The sequence below is a fragment of the Eretmochelys imbricata genome, chromosome 11 (genome assembly GCF_965152235.1).
Source record: "Eretmochelys imbricata isolate rEreImb1 chromosome 11, rEreImb1.hap1, whole genome shotgun sequence".
In the NCBI taxonomy this organism is placed as follows: Eukaryota; Metazoa; Chordata; order Testudines; family Cheloniidae; genus Eretmochelys; species Eretmochelys imbricata.
Genome location: NC_135582.1, coordinates 9,648,987 through 9,667,726, shown reverse-complemented (window position 1 = coordinate 9,667,726; position 18,740 = coordinate 9,648,987). Strand labels below are relative to the sequence as shown.

General features: G+C 44.3%; 1 protein-coding gene and 1 non-coding gene across 2 annotated transcripts in view; one reads left to right on the top strand and one right to left on the bottom strand.

Annotated features, from left to right (window-relative positions):
- The window catches only part of CLASP1 (cytoplasmic linker associated protein 1), a 269,429-nt gene that overhangs the window by 53,184 nt on the left and 197,505 nt on the right, over window positions 1-18,740 (top strand). Inside the window, exons 3-4 of the mRNA XM_077830446.1 lie at window positions 16,533-16,611; window positions 17,552-17,655. Of these exons, the coding sequence (XP_077686572.1) occupies window positions 16,533-16,611; window positions 17,552-17,655 (183 nt within the window). The remainder of the gene's footprint in view (window positions 1-16,532; window positions 16,612-17,551; window positions 17,656-18,740) is intronic.
- On the bottom strand, window positions 14,872-14,998 carry LOC144272522 (U4atac minor spliceosomal RNA). The gene has a single exon (XR_013347584.1). It is a non-coding gene; the product is annotated as a U4atac minor spliceosomal RNA (small nuclear RNA).

Here is an 18,740-nt window from a genome sequence, read left to right as displayed (position 1 = left end):
TAACTAGCTTGAGTCATTTTGTGTCATTTGCAAACTTTGTCACTTCATTGTTTACCCCTTTTTCCAGATCATTTATGAATATGTTGAAAAACACAGGTCCCAGTACACATCCGTGGGGGACCCAGCCATTTACTTCTATCCACTCTCTTACTATCTCATTTGAAAAATTCCTCCTCTGGCAGCACATTGGCCCCTGACAGCATGCTGGGGTGCACATTGAATACTGCCTTAGTGCCTGATCCACAGCCCATTGAAGTAAATGGTAAGACTTCTGTATTGACTTCAGTGGGCTTTAGATCAGGCCCTTCAAAAGGAGGATTCCAGCTATGGAATCACCAGAGCCATGTGTGCAGCCGTTTCATTTTCTGTGGCACTTTTTTGTTCTCAACAGCTCTACTCCTCCTGTGTATTCAGACGCCTATCTACTGACTTAGTAACCAAAATAAGTTTACTTTTTGCTGTGTTTTGCTCCTGTTATCCCTGAGAGAGAGTGAACTCGATTCTATTCCTTCTCTCCATCGGCAACAGAATTATTTAACAAGATGGGAGGACCCCATTGTGCTGTGTGCTTCACAGACATAATGAAGATGACTAGGTAAGGAGCAAAGCAGAGCTCTTTCAGTTCCATGTTGCAGGAGAGATGGAGGGGAAGTTGAAGAGATTGTGGCATTCCTAAATTCCACAATCCCCCTCTCCAAAACCAAAAACAAAACCCCTCCAAAACAAAACCTAAGATTGGTGTTAATCTTGCTGGTGCTCATGTGCATTTATATCTAGAAAACCCACAAAAGCTGGACATTTGCAAGTATGGAAGTGAGCAGGTAAGGCAAGGTATATGAATATTCAAACACAGCTCACACAGTCCTTCTCTTACACATGTAAAGCCCCTTGGAATCCTTGGTGGAAAAGCAAGTTATTATCCACTAGGCCACAATCTGTGCTTGGTATTTAATGCTCAATTAACCCTTGAAAGCATTTCTGTACTTAGGGCCTGATTTTCAAAGTTGCTTTGCCCTCCCCACTGCCATTGATCTTGACAAAGAGAAGGGAGTGCTCAGTACTTGTGAAAATCAGACCCTAAGACCTCTCATCTTTCTTGACGGATATGATTATATCTAAGGGGAGATCACAAAAGCCATAATTACTCGCTTTTCTCATAAATCCCAACACCAAAAGTCTCTTGGGACTAGTGGGAAAGCGTCTGTATTAAACATCTATGACATCATGAATGGTGTGAAGAAAGGGAATAGGGAAATGTTATTTACTCCTTCACATACAACCATATAGTTAATACTGAGTAATCTAGTAATCTGTTCTATTGGTAAATTTTCATTGCCATATGAGGGACCTTGAGCCTTCCCATAAAGAGCAGAACAGGAAAATGTTATCCATTACCTTCTTCTTTCATTGAAAGCATCTCCTTACTCTTCCATAATATATGTTCAGTGGAGAAGCACATGGCAATTGCACTGTGGAAATTTGCAGTTCTGGGTTGCTACTTGTCAGTGGGAAAGCATTTTGGAGTTGGAAAAGGCACCGGGGGAGGGCATGATTATGGAAGCATGCACAGCCGTTAATCATCTCCTGCTACTCAGGACTGTGATTCTCAGCATTGTGCAGGACATGGTGGATGGATCTGCACCAATGGTGTTCCTGAACTGTGGTGTGGCAATAGACAGTAAGTGTATCCCTATTTTGGCACCAGCCCACCTTGCCACAGAGTACATCAGCAGAAAGGGCCACTTTTCAGTGTTTATGCAGGCATTGGTGGATGACCATGGATGCTTCACCAATAACGGTGTGGGGTGGTCAAGGAAGGTGCATGACACATGCGTCCTTAAGAACACAGGAGTGTTCAGAAAGCTGCAAGCAAGGATATGCTTTCCCGACTGGTGGATTACTATTGGCAATGTTGAAATGCCAGTAGTGATTCTGGGGGACCCAGCCTACGCTTTGCTCCCCTGGCTCATGGAGCCGGCCTCCTGGACAGCACCAGAGAAAGATTCCGCTGTCAGCTCAGCAGGTGCAGAATAACTGTTGAATGTGCTTTTGTAGATTGAAGGGATTAGATCTCAGTGAGAAAAATATCCCAGTGGCCATAGCTGCCTGCTGTGTCCTGCATAATAATTGTGAGGCAAAGGGGGAAAAACTGTCACCAGAGTGGATGGTGGTGGTGGAGCAGCTGTCTGCTGAGTTTGAAGAGCCAGACACAAGGGCCATAACAGGAGCCCAACATGGGCGTATGTGCTTGAGGGAGGGTTTGAAAGAGCACTTTACTGTGGCTGACCGTTAGGTTCTGTGCTGCTGTGTTCTCTGGGCCTGGAGCTTTGGGTGCTCCTACGAATTCGGGTAGTGCTTGCTGTACATTTATAAATGTTCAGTGGGTGTTTTCCTGAAGCTATGAATTACGTGTTCCTTGGTGTGCATTGACAAGGAGTGTTTGCATTGACTACTGCAGTGCATTCTGCAATATTTGTGGTGAACTAATAAAGAGAATTTGATTCTCCAAAAATAGACCTTGATTGAGCAGGGAGAAAACAGCGCAGAAAAATCAACGTGCCAAAAAACCACAGGCAATGTTATACAAATTTATATAACTTAACAGGGTAAAATCTTAAAATTAGAAAGAAAGTAAACATATATGTCCATTTGAGTGCACCCATTACTCCTGGGGGAGTTCTGCACCACAAAATTAAAAATTGTGTGGCAAAAAATTAAAAATTCTGCACACAATATTTTAAATTCAGCAAAATTCTGCATATTTTATTTGTCAAAATAACACTATATAATCACACCAGTTTCAGTTATTTTGGGAATTTATTTCAAGCTACCTCTCGGTAACCATGTCTGTAACAATACAGACACCAAAAAATTGCTCCAGGAGTAGTGTGTTAAAGAAACCCCCGTTTCTTTGCTCCCTCCGCCTCAGAGCCGAGCAGGTGAGCCAAACACCCACACCCCTTAGCCTCCAGAGTCCAGCTGCAGGCGCCCCCCCCCCCGCCCAGGTACCTGCACCCCCTAACCCCCAGAGCCATACATGCCCCCCCCCAGCCCAGGTACCTGCACCACCTAACCCCCGGAGCCCAGCTGCAGGGCCACCCCCAGCACAGACGCCCCCATCCCTTATCCTCCAGAGCCCAGCTGCGCAGTGGTGCAGAATTTCCCCAGGAGTAGACCCATGTAGTCTGTTGCACAGAGAACACAGCTGTGACTGGTGCCCAGAACTTGCCTGGGCCTGTGTGCCACTAACCTGCTTACTGCAAACTTGTCGCACGGTGGTGTGGTACCCTGGAGGAAAAAGTAAGGTGGCGATCCCTAGAAACCTTCGCGAGAGGATTGCAGAGTACCTCCATGGAAATGTATCAGTGGGATAACAGGGACATCACTGTGCACATAGACAAAGTGCTCCATTTGCGCCCCCCACACCTAACCCAGCAGGGGAATGAAAACTAGATGCCAACTCTGCCTCTGTTTGTCGTCGCCTCTACCTCTTCTCATAGGAGTAAAACAATAAAAGGTCAATCCCTTTGTCTTGTTAACTTGGGGGTGGGCTGGGTGCAATCTTTAAATTGAAACATTGTAAGGAAAAATGCATGCACCCACTTACACGAGTTCCCTTCCCCTTTGTCAGGCTTATCTGTGCTTGCCTGGTGGGAAGGGTTCTCACAACAAATTTTTGGGTGGCCTCAGAGTGCGGCCACCAACTCTCGCTGGTGGCTGCTCTGACAATTTTTCCTAAAATACCTCATTAGGTTTGGGAAAAACAAACAAATATGCACATATACATGTCCAAATCATTGCAATTTATTTATGTAGGTTGTTTTTTCAGACTCAATGATTAAAATTAATGTACAGTTGTCTCTATTCTTTACTAGACCTAAACAGAATAGAAACGCAAATAAGGTGCTTTGCATATTTTGCTTTGTTGGTTGCTTTTTTTAAAGACTTGCTAGCTAGTAAGTCTGCTACTGTGCAAAATGACATTTGTATATTTGTTAATATCACTTTTCACAGCAGATTTGCTAGCTGAGAGGCTGTTTAATATCACTTTTCACAGCACACTTACTTAGCCCTGGCAAACTGGGGGACAAATTAAGCCCTGAATGGGGAGTTGGGTAGGGGTGATGAGGGTGTGGGGTGAGCCCAGGGCAGGAGCCTGGGGTCCTGCTGCATGGCTGGGGACTGGAGAAGGCAGCAGGGGCGACATGCAGGGGGTGAGCCATGAGCCAGAGCCCGAAGATCTGCGGCTGGGGGATGGAGCCTGCTGCTGCATGGCCGGAGCCTGCCGCCCACCACCCCAGGGCTGAAGCCCGAGCCCCAGGAAGGTGGGGAACTCAAGCTTGGCCACCTGCTTCTACAGTGTTTGTGGCTCCAGCAGGGGACAGGCCCCTTGCGAGGGTCCGCTGCTCCCCACCCCCCTGCAAGGTAGTAGGTCACCCAGGGTTCTGTGACATTTGGAGAGGTGGTTTTACTGCCTCGCTGTAATGGGGCACTTGCATCATCCAGTGTCAAATTGAAATGTATGCACATGCACAAATAGGTTGACACAACGTGAATGACATCAGCCTAACTTTGTAGTGTAGACCAGGCCTACGTCTGTCTCTGTACTTGGCCATTCAGGTGGCAGCAACAGAGTGCACAGTACTGTCAGTGGTATTCATTTCAGGATGACCTAAGTGGATTTTGACATGGAGGCAGTGAGCGGTGCTAGTGGATGGTACTGATTTTGTTTTGGTTTGTGTAGAGATTCTAAGGATTGCATTTTGACATGCACACGCCACACCTGATACGGAGCTGCAGTCTCAGGAGAATAGTTCTCAGTGAACAGTGTCACAGCCCCAAGATAAGGACAGCTGTTCTCCAGAGCAAGTGAGAAAGATGCCCCATTGCATCAGGGAATCTACTGGCTGCTGTTAAAATAAATAAATAAAAAGGCTAAAAATAAAATTAAACTGTGATCTGTGGGTGAGAGAGGTTTACAGAATGGTGCAGGGCAGGAAGCCACTTTTGTGGGGTTGTAACTCATGCTTCCTTCACTGGCAGACACGAAGCGTCTCAAGGGGGTATAGGGCAAGGGGAGGGCATATTAACCTGATCCTTTTTTCTGCTCAACCTTAAGGAGCAGGAGGCTTACCAGTCTGGGAAGAAACTGACAACTTTACCAGCCCCACTTGGCTTCTGTCTGCAGATAGAAATGGGACTATCCTGCTGGAGTTCTTTGGATGTGAACTAGCAGCTCAAAGCTCATGCTGTTGCATGAGTGACCCTTGAGCCAGTAATCTACCATCTGTGCCGTCTTCCTCATACAGTCATGAGGACTATGAAGTTGTTGCATACACATTAGAGTGTAGAGGAAGGGTGGTGATTGGCTGAGTTACCTCTGATAGCACAGTGGTCTAGGGTGGTTGGCATAGCATAGGATTTGCCCGTGTGTATACAGCTACAGTTAGGCATGTAAGTTGTAAGGTCAAAGTGGCTAAGAACTTAAAAATTGGATGGTAATAAACCATGAAACCCAGTGACAATTGAACGTGAATATATTCTGAACAAAGAGAGTTCTCAGCTGTGCTTGTAGCTGTATCCATCGCTTCACACTGACGCCTAAGACACTCTAGGCTTGAGAGGGACAATCCTGGAATCTTATTATATAGACTCTGCCCTGTTGTCTTATCTCGTTATAAAAGTCCTTCTGCCTGATAATGCATGCAGGGAAGACCATGGAAGAGGAGTATGTCAATTACAATTGATCAGCCTCCATAAATCACTAGATGAGTCAAGGTGGAAGGAAGCATTGGTTTCGTGGTTAAAATGGGACTGTGTGTTCAGTTGTTCATACTCTCTGTGATTGTGGGCAAGTCAGTTAGCTTCTCTGTGCCTCAGTTTACCCTTTAGTGTATTGGGGATCATGCTTGGGTGCCTCAGACATGTTGTGAAGCTGAATTCACGGTTGTAAAATGTTTTGAGAGCTTTAGATACAAGATGCCACAGCAGGGCTAAGTAATGTATTATTATTAGAGCATCAAATCACTTAAATGATTAATCCATTATGTATATAATTAACATGCATCTTTGAATGCTCAGCTTTCTCTAGCGTTTTCCATCTTTCAGCAATTTCTTGCAACACCTCTGGAGGTAGGTGAGCATTATCTCCCTCATACTGATGCAGAAATGGAGTCAGAATTTTAAGAGATTTTTTTCCCCTCAAGGCCGCAGGGGGAGTTGGTGTGAGGGCCAGGATTAGAACCCGGGTATTCCTGGATTCTAGTCCAGTGATCAGATCACAAATCTGGGCTGTGTCTGTGGAAGGAATATGGACAGCTGAGGTTGAAAGTTAGGTTCATATTCATTTTAGTGAAGCCGGGGGTCATACCATTCTGCAGTGGCATGGGGGGATAGTGTTCCCGGGGCAATTCTAAGATGTGGGCCTGCAGCCCCACTGCTGCAGTGTTTTCATGAGGTAAGGAGTCGAGTTACCAGCTCTGGCCGTCTTCTAGTAAGTTGTTTTAAAGATTTGTGAATACCTTACTGTCTGAGTTTCAGCCCCCCGAAATGGCTCTGTCAGATCAGCCCATGGGTCTCAGTCGCTTGTTACAGAGTCTATTTCTGCACAGGGATGGCAAACATGACTCCCACACTAACCTGGAGTGACAGTGTCCTGCAGGCATGGACTGGATAACTGGGTGTAATCCTCCCGCCCCCCCTCCCCCCCCCCGCCCCGACTGTAACAAGGTGATCTAGGCGGGAACAGGTTATTCATGAAACAAACCATGCGGTGATATGCAGCCCGCAAAATGCAGGACAAATATCTGATAGCCTGTCCCTGAGTCCTGACCGGCGGCGCAGCGGGGCGCAGGCAGGTAGGCTGCCTGCGTGCCGTGGCCGGTGGCCCCACGCCGCTCCCGGACATGGGCAGGGCAGAGTGTGGCGGGGGCAGAGTGGGTGGGAGACTCTCTTTCTGGTCCTTATATGCTTTTATTCCTATTTTACGGGTGGGAAACTGAGGCCCAGAGAGACTAAATGACTTGGCTAAGGTCACAGAGGAAGTCTGTGGCAGAGCAGCAACCTGAACCCAGGAATTGATGCCCAAGTCCTAGGCTAGTGCCCTAAGCACTGGACCATCTTTCCTGGCTCTCAGAGGAAGTTGGTTTATGCCCCAAAGCATGTATCTTAATTTCCCAGATCATCATCTTTGTTTTTTGTACAAATGTCCATGCTCATAAAACTATCCAGCCCTCTTAAAAGTCTAGTCCCTGTATTTTTGCAGGACCTTCAATCTCAGTGAAGTCCATAGGTTCACTCTCAGCTGCATTTCCTTGTGCTTTTCTCAACTTCCTGGCCTTTAATTCCATCGAGTCTCTTGCTCATGTATTATGACAGCAGACTGCTCAGTTTTCACTGTGCTCATATAATACATTATGTCTGCGCCAGATCTCCTTGTGTGCGTTATAGCAGTTCCCAGACTATATTCCTGCAGGGGACTGACTCTAGCTACCCTTTTTATCTGTTTTAAACTGCCAACATTGAACAAATTCTCCACATCGTCTTTCTGGGATTTGCCTCAGCTCCCAGTGAATAACGTAAAGCTCTGGAATAAGTCTCGCTCCCATTGGATCGATAAATGAAAGGGGGAATTTTCCACATCAGCTTTTGAATTTTTTTGAAAAAATTGTGTGATTCATCTAAATGTGGTGATTTAGTCATCTCATCACAGGGTCACGCCACCTGTTCCTGGGGCTCCTACCGGACAAAAGAATTGGCCTCCGTGCTTTGTCCCTTTGCACCATCGCACTGTGACAGGTGGGGAAAAGTGGAGACTCTCCTACAGGTGGGATGTGGAGTGGTCCCATGAACTTTGGAGAGGGGGACAGTCCCTAACTTGTAGGCTCCACTTCCCATTTGTATCAAAGCTGTGATTGGCTTGAGAATGGCAAAGAAAACAGTGAGCTCGGGGTGGGTGGGTGTGGTGAGAGAGGGGAAGATGGGGAAATGAGCTGGTTGTTGGTCTCTCCTCTCTGCCCTTACCCCCAGAGCAGCTCTTGGGAATTGGTCCTGTGCTGCTCCTGGGCCACCAGGAAAGCCCTTGCCGCAGGAAGTGAAACTGAGTGGTGGAATCACATCAACATCACTTCCTCTAAGCGCCATTGGCACTCTATAGTCTGTTGATCTGCCTTAATGAGGAGGACCAGAGGTGTGATTCTCGTGCAGAAGTGAGAGGAATAAATGTGAGGGATGGGAAAGATGGAGAAGCAGGAAAAAAAAATATGGTGAGAACAGGAAGGGAAGCCGAAAGTAGCAGGGATACTTTGGGACCAAATCTGGACAGACCCTTGCAAATCACTCTGCCCCACTATCCTTCCCCTCTGACTGAAGGAGCAGCAGGGATGGGTCTGCAGGGAGCAACAGTCAGCCCCCATTAATTGGAGTAAGGGATGCTGCCATGCCTGTTGGCCTTTGAGGGGGTTGCTGGAGAAGGTAAAAGGGGCCCAGTGTGGCGGGAGGAGAATTTGGGATTTTTATAGATGTTGCTGGAAGAGGAGAGGCAGCTCGGACAAAACAAAGTGATGGAACCTGGGAAATGGAGTATGTGAGGGAGAAGGGTTAAAACACTGTTCAGTCCTGTCCACTGGGCACTGCCAATCTGAACTGTTTCATGTGCCATGCAGAGATCCTGCAGTGCCAATGCTTCCCATAGTGTAGGCAGGATCCTAGACTTGTATGGTCTCCTAGGTCGGGATCACAAACTGGTTTGGAAGCCCCCAGTCTTATGTGACTTTTCAGAGTGGTAGGCAGATATTCGTTCCTAGGGCTTGTCTACACAAACATTTACTCTGTGGCAAGCTGGGGTGTGAGACTGCCCTGCGCTAGCCTGCCACACACTAAGGGTCTGCACGGATCCTGCTGATGCACACTAACAGTTTGTTGGTGCCTTTTAATCGCCTCCTGTTTCAAAGTGCCTTTGTCTGCTGCTCTGTGGACAACAAAGTGTCCTCCCAGCAGTCCATAGTGGAAGTCCTTGCTCTGGATGGAATGACTCAAATCAGCTTAATTTTAGATATGTGCAGAAAAGCAGCTGAGAAGTTTAAACTTCTGGGATGATTTTTTTTGCACTTATCCAAATCCAGAGCAGATGGCTGGATCCTCGTCAGCTTCTTAGAACAGAAAAATGTTCGCCTTGGCGGAGCGTTCGAAGGGAAAAGCTGCCACAGCTGTAACCCTGTTGCTGCTGGTGAGAATGATCTCTGGTAAGTGACAAATCAATGGATCAGTCACTAAAATTGATGGTACTATTGTATAGTAACAACTGAAGGCCGTTTCTGTACCATACTTGATGCTTAAGCCAGAATGGAGGATGTCCAGTGCTTATAGAGAGAGAGACTGGGCATTTTCTGTCTGCTTTTCCTCACTCAGCCATTGATTTGATCTGTGACTTGGTCCAAGTAGTTTATGGCTTGTCTACATTAGAACATTGTACTGCTTTAACTATACGGGTATAGGTAAAGCGATATGATCCCGCCAGTGTGGATGCAGTTATACTGGTATAAAGGTGCTTTATGCTGATGCAGCTATTCCCATATAGGAAAGGGGATCATTATACTAGTATCAGTCACCTTTATACCAATAAAACTGTGCCTGCACTAGGTCATTTTATTAGTATAACTATAATGGAGAAAAATCCCACCCTTAACAAACAGTTATAGCAATACAAACACTGTGTGTAGACCAGGCCTCAGACTTCAGTTTTCAAGTGTCCTCTAATTTTGGGTGCCTTTAGATTTTGGTTGCCCAACTTACACCATTAGGGGATGCTCATTGGCTCTGGAAACTAGGCCAGAGATGCATCAAATTGGGTACTCGGAAAGGGAGGCCTCTAAGTTAGTGAACATTTGAAGATGTAAAATGAGGATAATACTTCTTTCCTCAAAGGTGTGAAGCTTACGGTTTGTGGACAGATGATAATGTTACCTAGTGCTCATGTAATACTTTTTGTTTGTAGATCTCAAAGCACTTTCCAAAGGAGGTCACTACTTTGCAGTCCTACACCGCCGTATATCAGAGAATACTAATTATTATTTTGTATTTGTTAATATCTACTCACTTAGCCAGCTGAATTCTGGAAGGCACAAAACCATATCCTTTTCGTAATAATTCTTTGCTCTTGTATAGCACTTTGCACTTGCAGATCTCGAAGCCTCATATGTAAGAAGTTCAGCATCATTATCCTGATTTTACAGATAGGGAAACTGAGGCACGGAGAATTCCCGGAGTTGCACAGCAGGCTGGTGATAGAGGGAGGAACAGAACCCAGATCTCCTGACTCTGAATCGTCTACACTGTGCTGCTCCTCCCCTCTTTCTTTTTCTCTAAGCAGGGCTCTGAGAGCACATTTAGGTGCATCTTCCTTTTAGTCATGCTGGATCTTATTGACCGTTTCTGCTATGCGTGGTAAACGCTTGCAGTTATGCTGGAGTGATGGTAGCCTATGTGTCACCTCCACTACACAGGGTTGCCTCCAGGCTTTTCAGCAACACCCGAATATTAAAGGGCAGCCATTTTGTGAAGTCCTTTGAAGACATTTTTTTATAGCTTGTAAAAAAAGCATGAGGTGTGACTTCCCTTTCAGCATTGGGAAGGGGGAATATTAAATTCTGGTAATTGACAGGAGCCTAGGACGCCAGGAGTAGACATTGCTTTGAGTGTGAGCAGTTGGAGAGCAAGGCAGAGAGAGTCCGCTGTCAGCAATTAGCTGCTACAGTCGATACTGGTTTTTTTAAAAAAAGCCTCAGCAGATGGCAAGTGCATGAAATTCTGTTTGGCACGAATTGAGTATTGATACGTTTGTGGAATCCCAGCAGCCACCACACAAGCATCTGCCAAGGAAGCAAGATAAATGGATGGTTGTATGTGTCTATGGAGCTCTGCACTGGCTCCTAATTGACTCTATTTGTCCTGAATTCAAGGTCCTTCAGAGCTCTTGATGGGTTGGATATGGATTGCTTCCCTCTCTCTGGCCCTCTCTAGAGGACCAATCCAGCTAACAGGCCTCAGAGTGAAAGCCAGTGGCAAAAATATGTGTTTTTTTTGTGGAGGGCTGTGGAACTCCATGCCACTGGAGATCACAATAAGGTTAAGTCTTGCCACTTTCTTTGATCAGGCCTTCTTTCAGTAAAGAAGGCTAGTTCATTGCTGTCCCCACTGTAATTCTTCAGAAGCACTGTGCAGAGAACTGTGCTTTCTCTACATCAAAATTTGATTTGCTAATTCACGTATGTGGTACCACAAGGAGGAGGGGGGACGCGTTAGAAATTCATAGCCAGATAGAAATAGTACAGGCAGGAAGATCATCTTCTTGCCACTCATGTCAGTTGCCAAACCTTCCAGCGGCCCCTTGTCCCATGTGCCAGACTCCCTTCACACCAGTTTCTCACATAGGACACCGTTCAGTGTTCTTAATTCATTCCTGGTTCAGCCAAAGCTTGCAGTGATGTCACAGGTAAACCGGGGTAACCTACACCAATGCAAGTTGCATTGCACTAGAGCAAACTATGTCTACATTAGGGGATTGTACTGGTGCAGCTCCAGCCGTGGCTAAAATCCCATCACAGATGACAGTAATATTAATAATACTTAGGTCTTATATAGCACTTTTCATCAGAAGATCCCAAAGGGCTTCATAAAGGAAGAAATCATCATTAGCCACATTTTACAGATGCAGAAACTGAGTCATGGATATCATTAGCCACATTTTACAGATGCAGAAACTGAAGTAATGAGGCCTAAAGAAGGCTGGATGGAGCCTATAGTCAAGATCTTACCCACTGCAATCAGCATCTTTTCAGCCACGGGTGGCTTTTCAAACCCTTGATAGATCTTGAGCAGGTCCAGTGGGACTTCCCAGGTGTAATATGCTGACTTTTCTGCCCCTGCAGCCTCTTGCAGCTTTGGGAGTTGGGTGAAAGATCATGTGTGGTAATCAAATCCTGATATCCGGAGTGGCAAACAATAGCACGGGGTCATCATCACTACAGATTTTTAAATAGCACTGTAATTACAGTGGTGGTTTGGGTCTAGGGCTAATTTTAAATTCTGATTAGAAATACAGATAAGTAAAAGTCTTAGGAGGCTTAGCTGCTCTTCCATTGTCTGATCCTAGGGGCTAGGGGAGGGGGCGGAGGTTAATTGTTGGTTTTATATTTAGACTGGATGAGTCCCACTCTTGTTCCTCTCACTTTCCCAAGCATGTTGCAAGGCAATTAAAGTTGGATGAGATTGGTGCCTGACTCCCTTCGGAGCAGGACCTGCCATTGGAGCTGGAGTAGTGCTGAGAGTTCTGCGGATCGTGACACGCAGCATGCGCGCTGTTCCTTCCTAGCAAGAGATGCTGTCGTGTAACGTATGTCCCAGATGTGAGTGACTGTGAATGTTATCCAGGGTCTAAATATCTTGTGGAATTGCTTAAACAAGAATATTCTGCCACTCAGGCCTGGTCTATACCTCAAATTTAGATTGACCTAGCTTTGTCACTCTGGGATGTGAAAAATTCACATCACTGTGAAATGTTGTTAAATTGACCTAAGCCCTGGTAAAGACACAGCTAGGTTGATGGATGAATCTTTCTATCAACCTAGCTACTGCCTCTCAAGGGAGGTGGATTAACTAGAGTGATTGTGGACCTCCTTCCGTCCCTGTAGCAAGGATCTATGCTGCACCTGTGCCGTTCAGTATCTGTATGTAGACAAGCCCTCAGCTGATAAGACAGTTTCAGGATTCCCTGGGGTTGCGTTTTATGTAGGACCTACGCTGTTGTGCTTTGCTGTTGCACTGCCAAAAGGAGCACAGAGTAACTGACGGACTATGTGGATAATGGTAGGGCCTGATCCAACTCCCTTGGAAGTCAATGGTCAAACTCCCAGTTGCTTCAGTGGTATAGAGCCCAGTCCCTGGTGCACAAGTATGGATGTGAAAATGAGCCAATATAGGGACAAATCCTTTGATGTAGAGGAAAGGACCAAACAAGGCAAAGACCCTTTACTTCCTAGAAAAAACGACAAGGAATCCTTGTGGCACCTTAGAGATTAACAGATTTATTTGGGCATAAGCTTTCTTGGGCTATAACCCACCATGCATTTGATGAAGTGGGTTATAGCCCACAAACGTGTGTGTCCAAATACATTTGTTTGTCTCTAAGGTGCCACAAGGACTCCTCATTGTTTTTGATGATGCAGACTAACACGGCTACCCCTCTGAAACCTTTACTTCCTAGGTCCTCCTGCCAGCATGCAGAGTTAAAAAACACACTTTATAAAGTATTTGACTGTGTCCCTTTAACTGGTGGAAAAATACTTAACCAGTGGGAGATGCTTTACACTGATGAGCTGGGTAGCTGGAAATTACAGAAGATTACGGACTAAACTAGCAGTGCCTGGGCTTTTTCCATTCCAACTCCCCAGAAATTGTTGTTTTATCTCATTTCACATCAGTGTTTCAGTTTAAACTGGATATGCATCCTTCATGTTACCGAAAGGGCTACTCCAGTTTCTTTTACCTAATCATGGGTGTCTCTACTAGCAAGCATACTCATTAAGAGTGTTTCATCACCAAATCTTTGTATGCTACGCAATTGCAAAAACAGCATAAGCACCAGTAATTGCCAAAGAAAGTGAAAACACTGTATGAAGGATGGTGATTGAATGATTAAATGTATAGAGGTTTTTATTAGCGTACACCATAGTATAATAGATTTTGCAATAAACTTAAACTTTACTGAGAGCCCAAATGTGCAAATTTATATTTCTTATTGCTCATAGTTCTTTGCATGATAATTTGCATAGACCCCGGTTTGGAATAAAATTAGAAACAGAGTGAAAAACACAGGGGGGAGACATGGAGTCTGGGCAGTTTTTCTGCACAGAAATTTGCAAAACACTGGACTGGGTAGTGTATTTAAAAAACAAGCACCCCACCCGCCTCACCTTGCTCTTTCATTCCCAAGTGGGTAGTAACACATGCTGATGTAATGATGACATGACTTTATTATCATAGCACAGCCCTCTCTTCTCTTTGATCATCCTTGTAGTGTCTGTATGTTATGGGAACCTTTTTGCCCTCTAGGCTGAGGAAGAGTTTTCATATTAAATTGGAATACTTTTCAGATTTATTCTGTAAACTCTGTCACATTTTATAAGCAAATGTATCTGGGCTTTATAAATCACAACATGCTTAGGCTGCATAGTACTGCGGGTAATTGAAGGTATTGCCCTGGAATAGGAAATCTGCAGGGAGAGACTTGCAAAGAGAAATTTTAAGGAAGCTTTATAACAAACGTAAGTTTAATTAAACATTCCTAACAATCATAACTCAACCTTGCAGAACTGTTCTTGTTTTTGCAACACTGAATAGGTAAACTGAGCTGTCTGTTTGGGGGAATAGACAGCGTGTATGTTGCTTACAAAGAGAGGAGCAATTATTGCTGATTCCTGTTTTGATGATTTGCTAAAGGCATCTTTTCAAGGCTTGGTTAAACGGAATAAGTGAAGTAGATACACTTCGGTCTTGAGCTTAAAATGGTGAGTTTAGCAAAATCCTTGCGCCATCTAGTGGTTATTCTTCTAATTACTTGTTTTGTATAGAGAGAAACCGGAAGGTGCTTTCCCGATGCACGTTTGCCCCCTCCCTCTCCGTTTTATTCTTGCAAAGATTATAAAACGGAGGGTGGGGAAGAATAATCCGTAATCCAGAGAGTCTCATCGATACCGGCTAAGGGTGGTGAAAGGAAAACAGAAAGCGAAACGAAACACAAAGGATTTACATTAAGCAGAGCCAATTAATATTAATCTGTTTTTACAACGAATTAGAAGGTTGCATCAATGAGCAGGTTCCAAAAATTGCACCACATTAAAGCAAAAGCCTCAGCGGGCGCTCATGTGTTGTGTTGGCGTTAGCAGTACTGTTCTCACTATACGTTCATTGAACAGTAACGCAACCCCAAGATAAGGACGGTTAGCGAAAGCGCCTAATGGGAATGCGGGGAGGGACTCTGCATGGCTAGTTCGCTTGTGGCGACGGCGTGTTTTGAGCACGCCTTTTTCATTCGTGGCTTCTCTTAGGAACGGAGTCCATCACGGTACAGTGTCTAGGTCTGTCATTTTTATGTCGGTTAATGCCGTTTTAATACTTTTTCTGTCGACAGTCACGACTGTACCCATAATGCACTGCGCCACCTAGCGTGCTTATTTGCATATGCCGCTGGCGAACCTTCCTTCGGAGTTTGAGTAGAGTGAATGAACAGTCTCACAGCAAAGTTTGTGGCATTAAATGGGAATGAAGAAGTGGTTAAATGCATCCTTTTTTGCATTTTTCTTTGGGCTGATTGATATTTATGCACGCATTGATGGAACTGAGGATAGTAATAATAAATAATGATCTAAAATTTAGACAGCTTTACTAAATTTTTATGAAAGATTACCCGCCCTTTACCACAATGATGTTAATATGATGTTAATAAAAACAGACACATACTTAAAATCAAACCAAACCACCAATCGACTGATATTTTACGTGCCCTAAGAGAGTGGGGTGGGTAGAATTTTGCCAGGCTAACTTAATATGCATAAAGCAGTTTATCACTATTAAAATTGTAATAGTAATAAATGGTAGCTTATTACTTACCACTTATTTATTATGCTTAACAAAGAATACATAGCACTTTATTAATTATAATTATAATATTATTAATTATAATTAGCATGTCTGTAACTTTTTATTAATTAACAAGGTATCATTAGGTGGATATTCTTCATTAGCATTTATTTAGCACTTTGCAAAATATGCAGTGCTTTCAAATAATACTACTATCCAGTTCTTATATAGGGCTTTTTCATCAGCAGATCTCAAAGCCCTTTACAATCTCTGAATGTTTTTTACATTGTTATCATTATTTATTAAAGGGATACTATAAACTTTAAAGAAAAAATCATGATTGTATTCCAAGTAACACTGTTGACAAACACTTTCACTTTCAATAAAAAAAATCTATTTACTCGTCCCTATTTATTGCTGTTAGTTTAATTTTTTTCTAAACTTGGATAATAAATACAATTAACGCAGTTGCATTATACATTATTTAGTAATACATTATAATTAATATCAATAAATTATCAATCAATAAAAAATAGAAATAATAAATTGCAAATATATATAATAAATAATTTAAGAACATGTCCGTGAAAGTGATTATAATGATTGATTGTATGGACTGCAATTTGTTTAAAAATCGGTAATCCTTTCCTTGCTCCTCTAAAGTAGGTAAGTAATCTTCTTTACGGTCATATTCTATGCTGGGCAGTGGGCAGATCTAAATGGCATACATTGCAGTGGAACTCCTTATATGATGCATGAAAGGTTTGTTTTTCTTTTATGAGCACATTTATTCCAGCATTGCTGCTGCAGTGGGAAACCTCTTCAGTCTTGCCTATCCTGGTGTCTTGTGCCTGACTGCACGCTAACATGCTGTCTTTGTTGTTGTGTGTTTGCAGGTGGTTCTGCTGGGGATGGACATCCTGTCTGCACTAGTGTCACGGTTACAAGATCGCTTTAAAGCTCAGATAGGCACAGGTAAAGTATAAGGGATCGTTAGCCCATCTGAAATATATTTGGCCAAATTCTGCCCTCACTCACACCCGGGCAGCCTGTCATTTAAAGAAGGTTACTTGGCTGTAATAGAGAAGCAAAAATATGGTCCACTGTCACTAATCTGAATTATTTTGTTAACTTTCCATATACCATAGAGGCTGCATCATCAGGACTGGTACTTCACAGCTTCTGCCACTAAAATAGCATGAGTAAAGTGTCAGACTCTGGCCCTAAATGATTAGCCTCTATGCTGAGTCCCCTTGTTGCTGTGTATGCTCTCATCCGCTACGGAGCCAGCAGAGCCCCCAACCAAAACCTAGTCACAGGAGCACAGCTTAAATTCCGTGGAGGATTTGACTTTAACCAGCTGAGAGGGAGAGAGCACTGTCTGGTTCAGCACAGATTTGGGTCTGGAGAATTTGCGCCGTCGTCTGTAAAACAGGGAGCCAGTAGTGCATTCTCAGTGTCCTAGGGTTTTTGTTAAGATTTTGTTAGTGTTTTATTTGGGAGAAATCTCTGGGTTCTCCCCTGAATAGCCTTGTGTTCTCCATTCTCATTCTGGAGACCACTCTGCCTCTGCAGTACTTCCTGTCTTAGTTGCCGGCCTCTGCAACAAGGACGGTACATTGCTGCTTCCTTCTTCCTTAGCGGTCACAGAGTACCACTGTCATAATGATTACACCTTAATTAATGCAAAACTGTCAAGATCTCAGTCCTGAGAGGTACTGAGTGCTGTCTATTCTATGGGTGCTCAGCACCTTTCAGGGTCAAATCACAGACAAGTGAGTGGGGACAAACTTTACATTGTGGGTTAGTGAGGTCCCAGAATTCTCTCTGCTTTGCTGAAGTGTGTGTATGTGATTTTAACTACGATACTCTTTGGCTTTTTTTCTGATAGACTTTGGTGTTTTGTTTTTTCCAGTGTTGCCCAGTTTACTTGACAGGCTGGGAGATGCTAAAGACTCAGTGCGGGAGCAGGATCAGGCTCTGCTACTAAAAATTATGGAACAAGCTACTAATCCTCAGGTATAGTAATGACTCATTTGGAGTACACTGCACGTGTTCACAAAGAACCTATGTCAGAATCTGTATTTATGACCTGCCATAAAGTCACCTTCCCCAATGGGTGCATGCTAACTGGCCTGTTGTCTCCATGTCCAAAGGATAATCTCCCAAGATGGTTATGGAGAATGGATCATGTTTACACCAGCTGCAGTTAGATCTGGGAGGGATGGTTTATTAATGTTCTAAACCTTAGGTTCCAATCCCAGCAGAGTGAAATTGACTTATTCCTCTTCTGAGTTAGGTCCACTGAGAGCTACACAGTTTACTGGGCTTGGATCTTTCAGATGACTACTATATAACCCAGGACCTTTCTGTTCTCATGGATGTTAATGATCCTCTGATACTTTCTGTAAAATGAGGGCTTTGTCCCTGGCCAATATTTTCTCTCTTCCCTCACAGTTGTTACTGAAACTCTACCTACCGCATTTCAGTGGTGATGCACATGTATCGTTTGGAAAGATTCTTTGGGATCTTGGGAAATGAAAGGTGCTATGTAAACATGCTCTCTGACTCTACCTGCTTGTCCAGGAGCGCACCAGTTTCTGAGCATTGCCCCCCTGTCTCTCCTAATTTCTGATTTGTCCCAAGATTTTAGGGAAGAAAGAAAGGTAGGGATGGACACAGCATCCTGCACTGTTTAAATGCTCACTAGCTGATGCTTGTGCTTCCCTACCCCACAGCCCAGAGCTCTCTGGTGCACAGGAACTGTGCACCAGAGAGCTGAGAGATGGGTGTGTTTGAGCATTAGCCAGGGCTCCACTAGAGGAGGGGAAGTCGCAGGTGTCACAGGTGCTGTGCCTTGGGGGTTGGCAGGTCTGTGCTGGTAAACCGGTGTTATGTTAGCTAGCAGCGAGTTACTGAAAGGCTCAACAAAGAACAAAAGATTAGTCACTTTTGAGATTAATACAGTCGTCCTGAAGCTTCCACCCAGAAATCCTCCTAGTCTTTTGTGTGTGGGCACAGAGTTTATATTTAAATCCAAGGGATGATAAATTGTGCCAGAGCTGGAAAAGAAAACCCCACCCACTCTATTTTTCCTCTTCTCT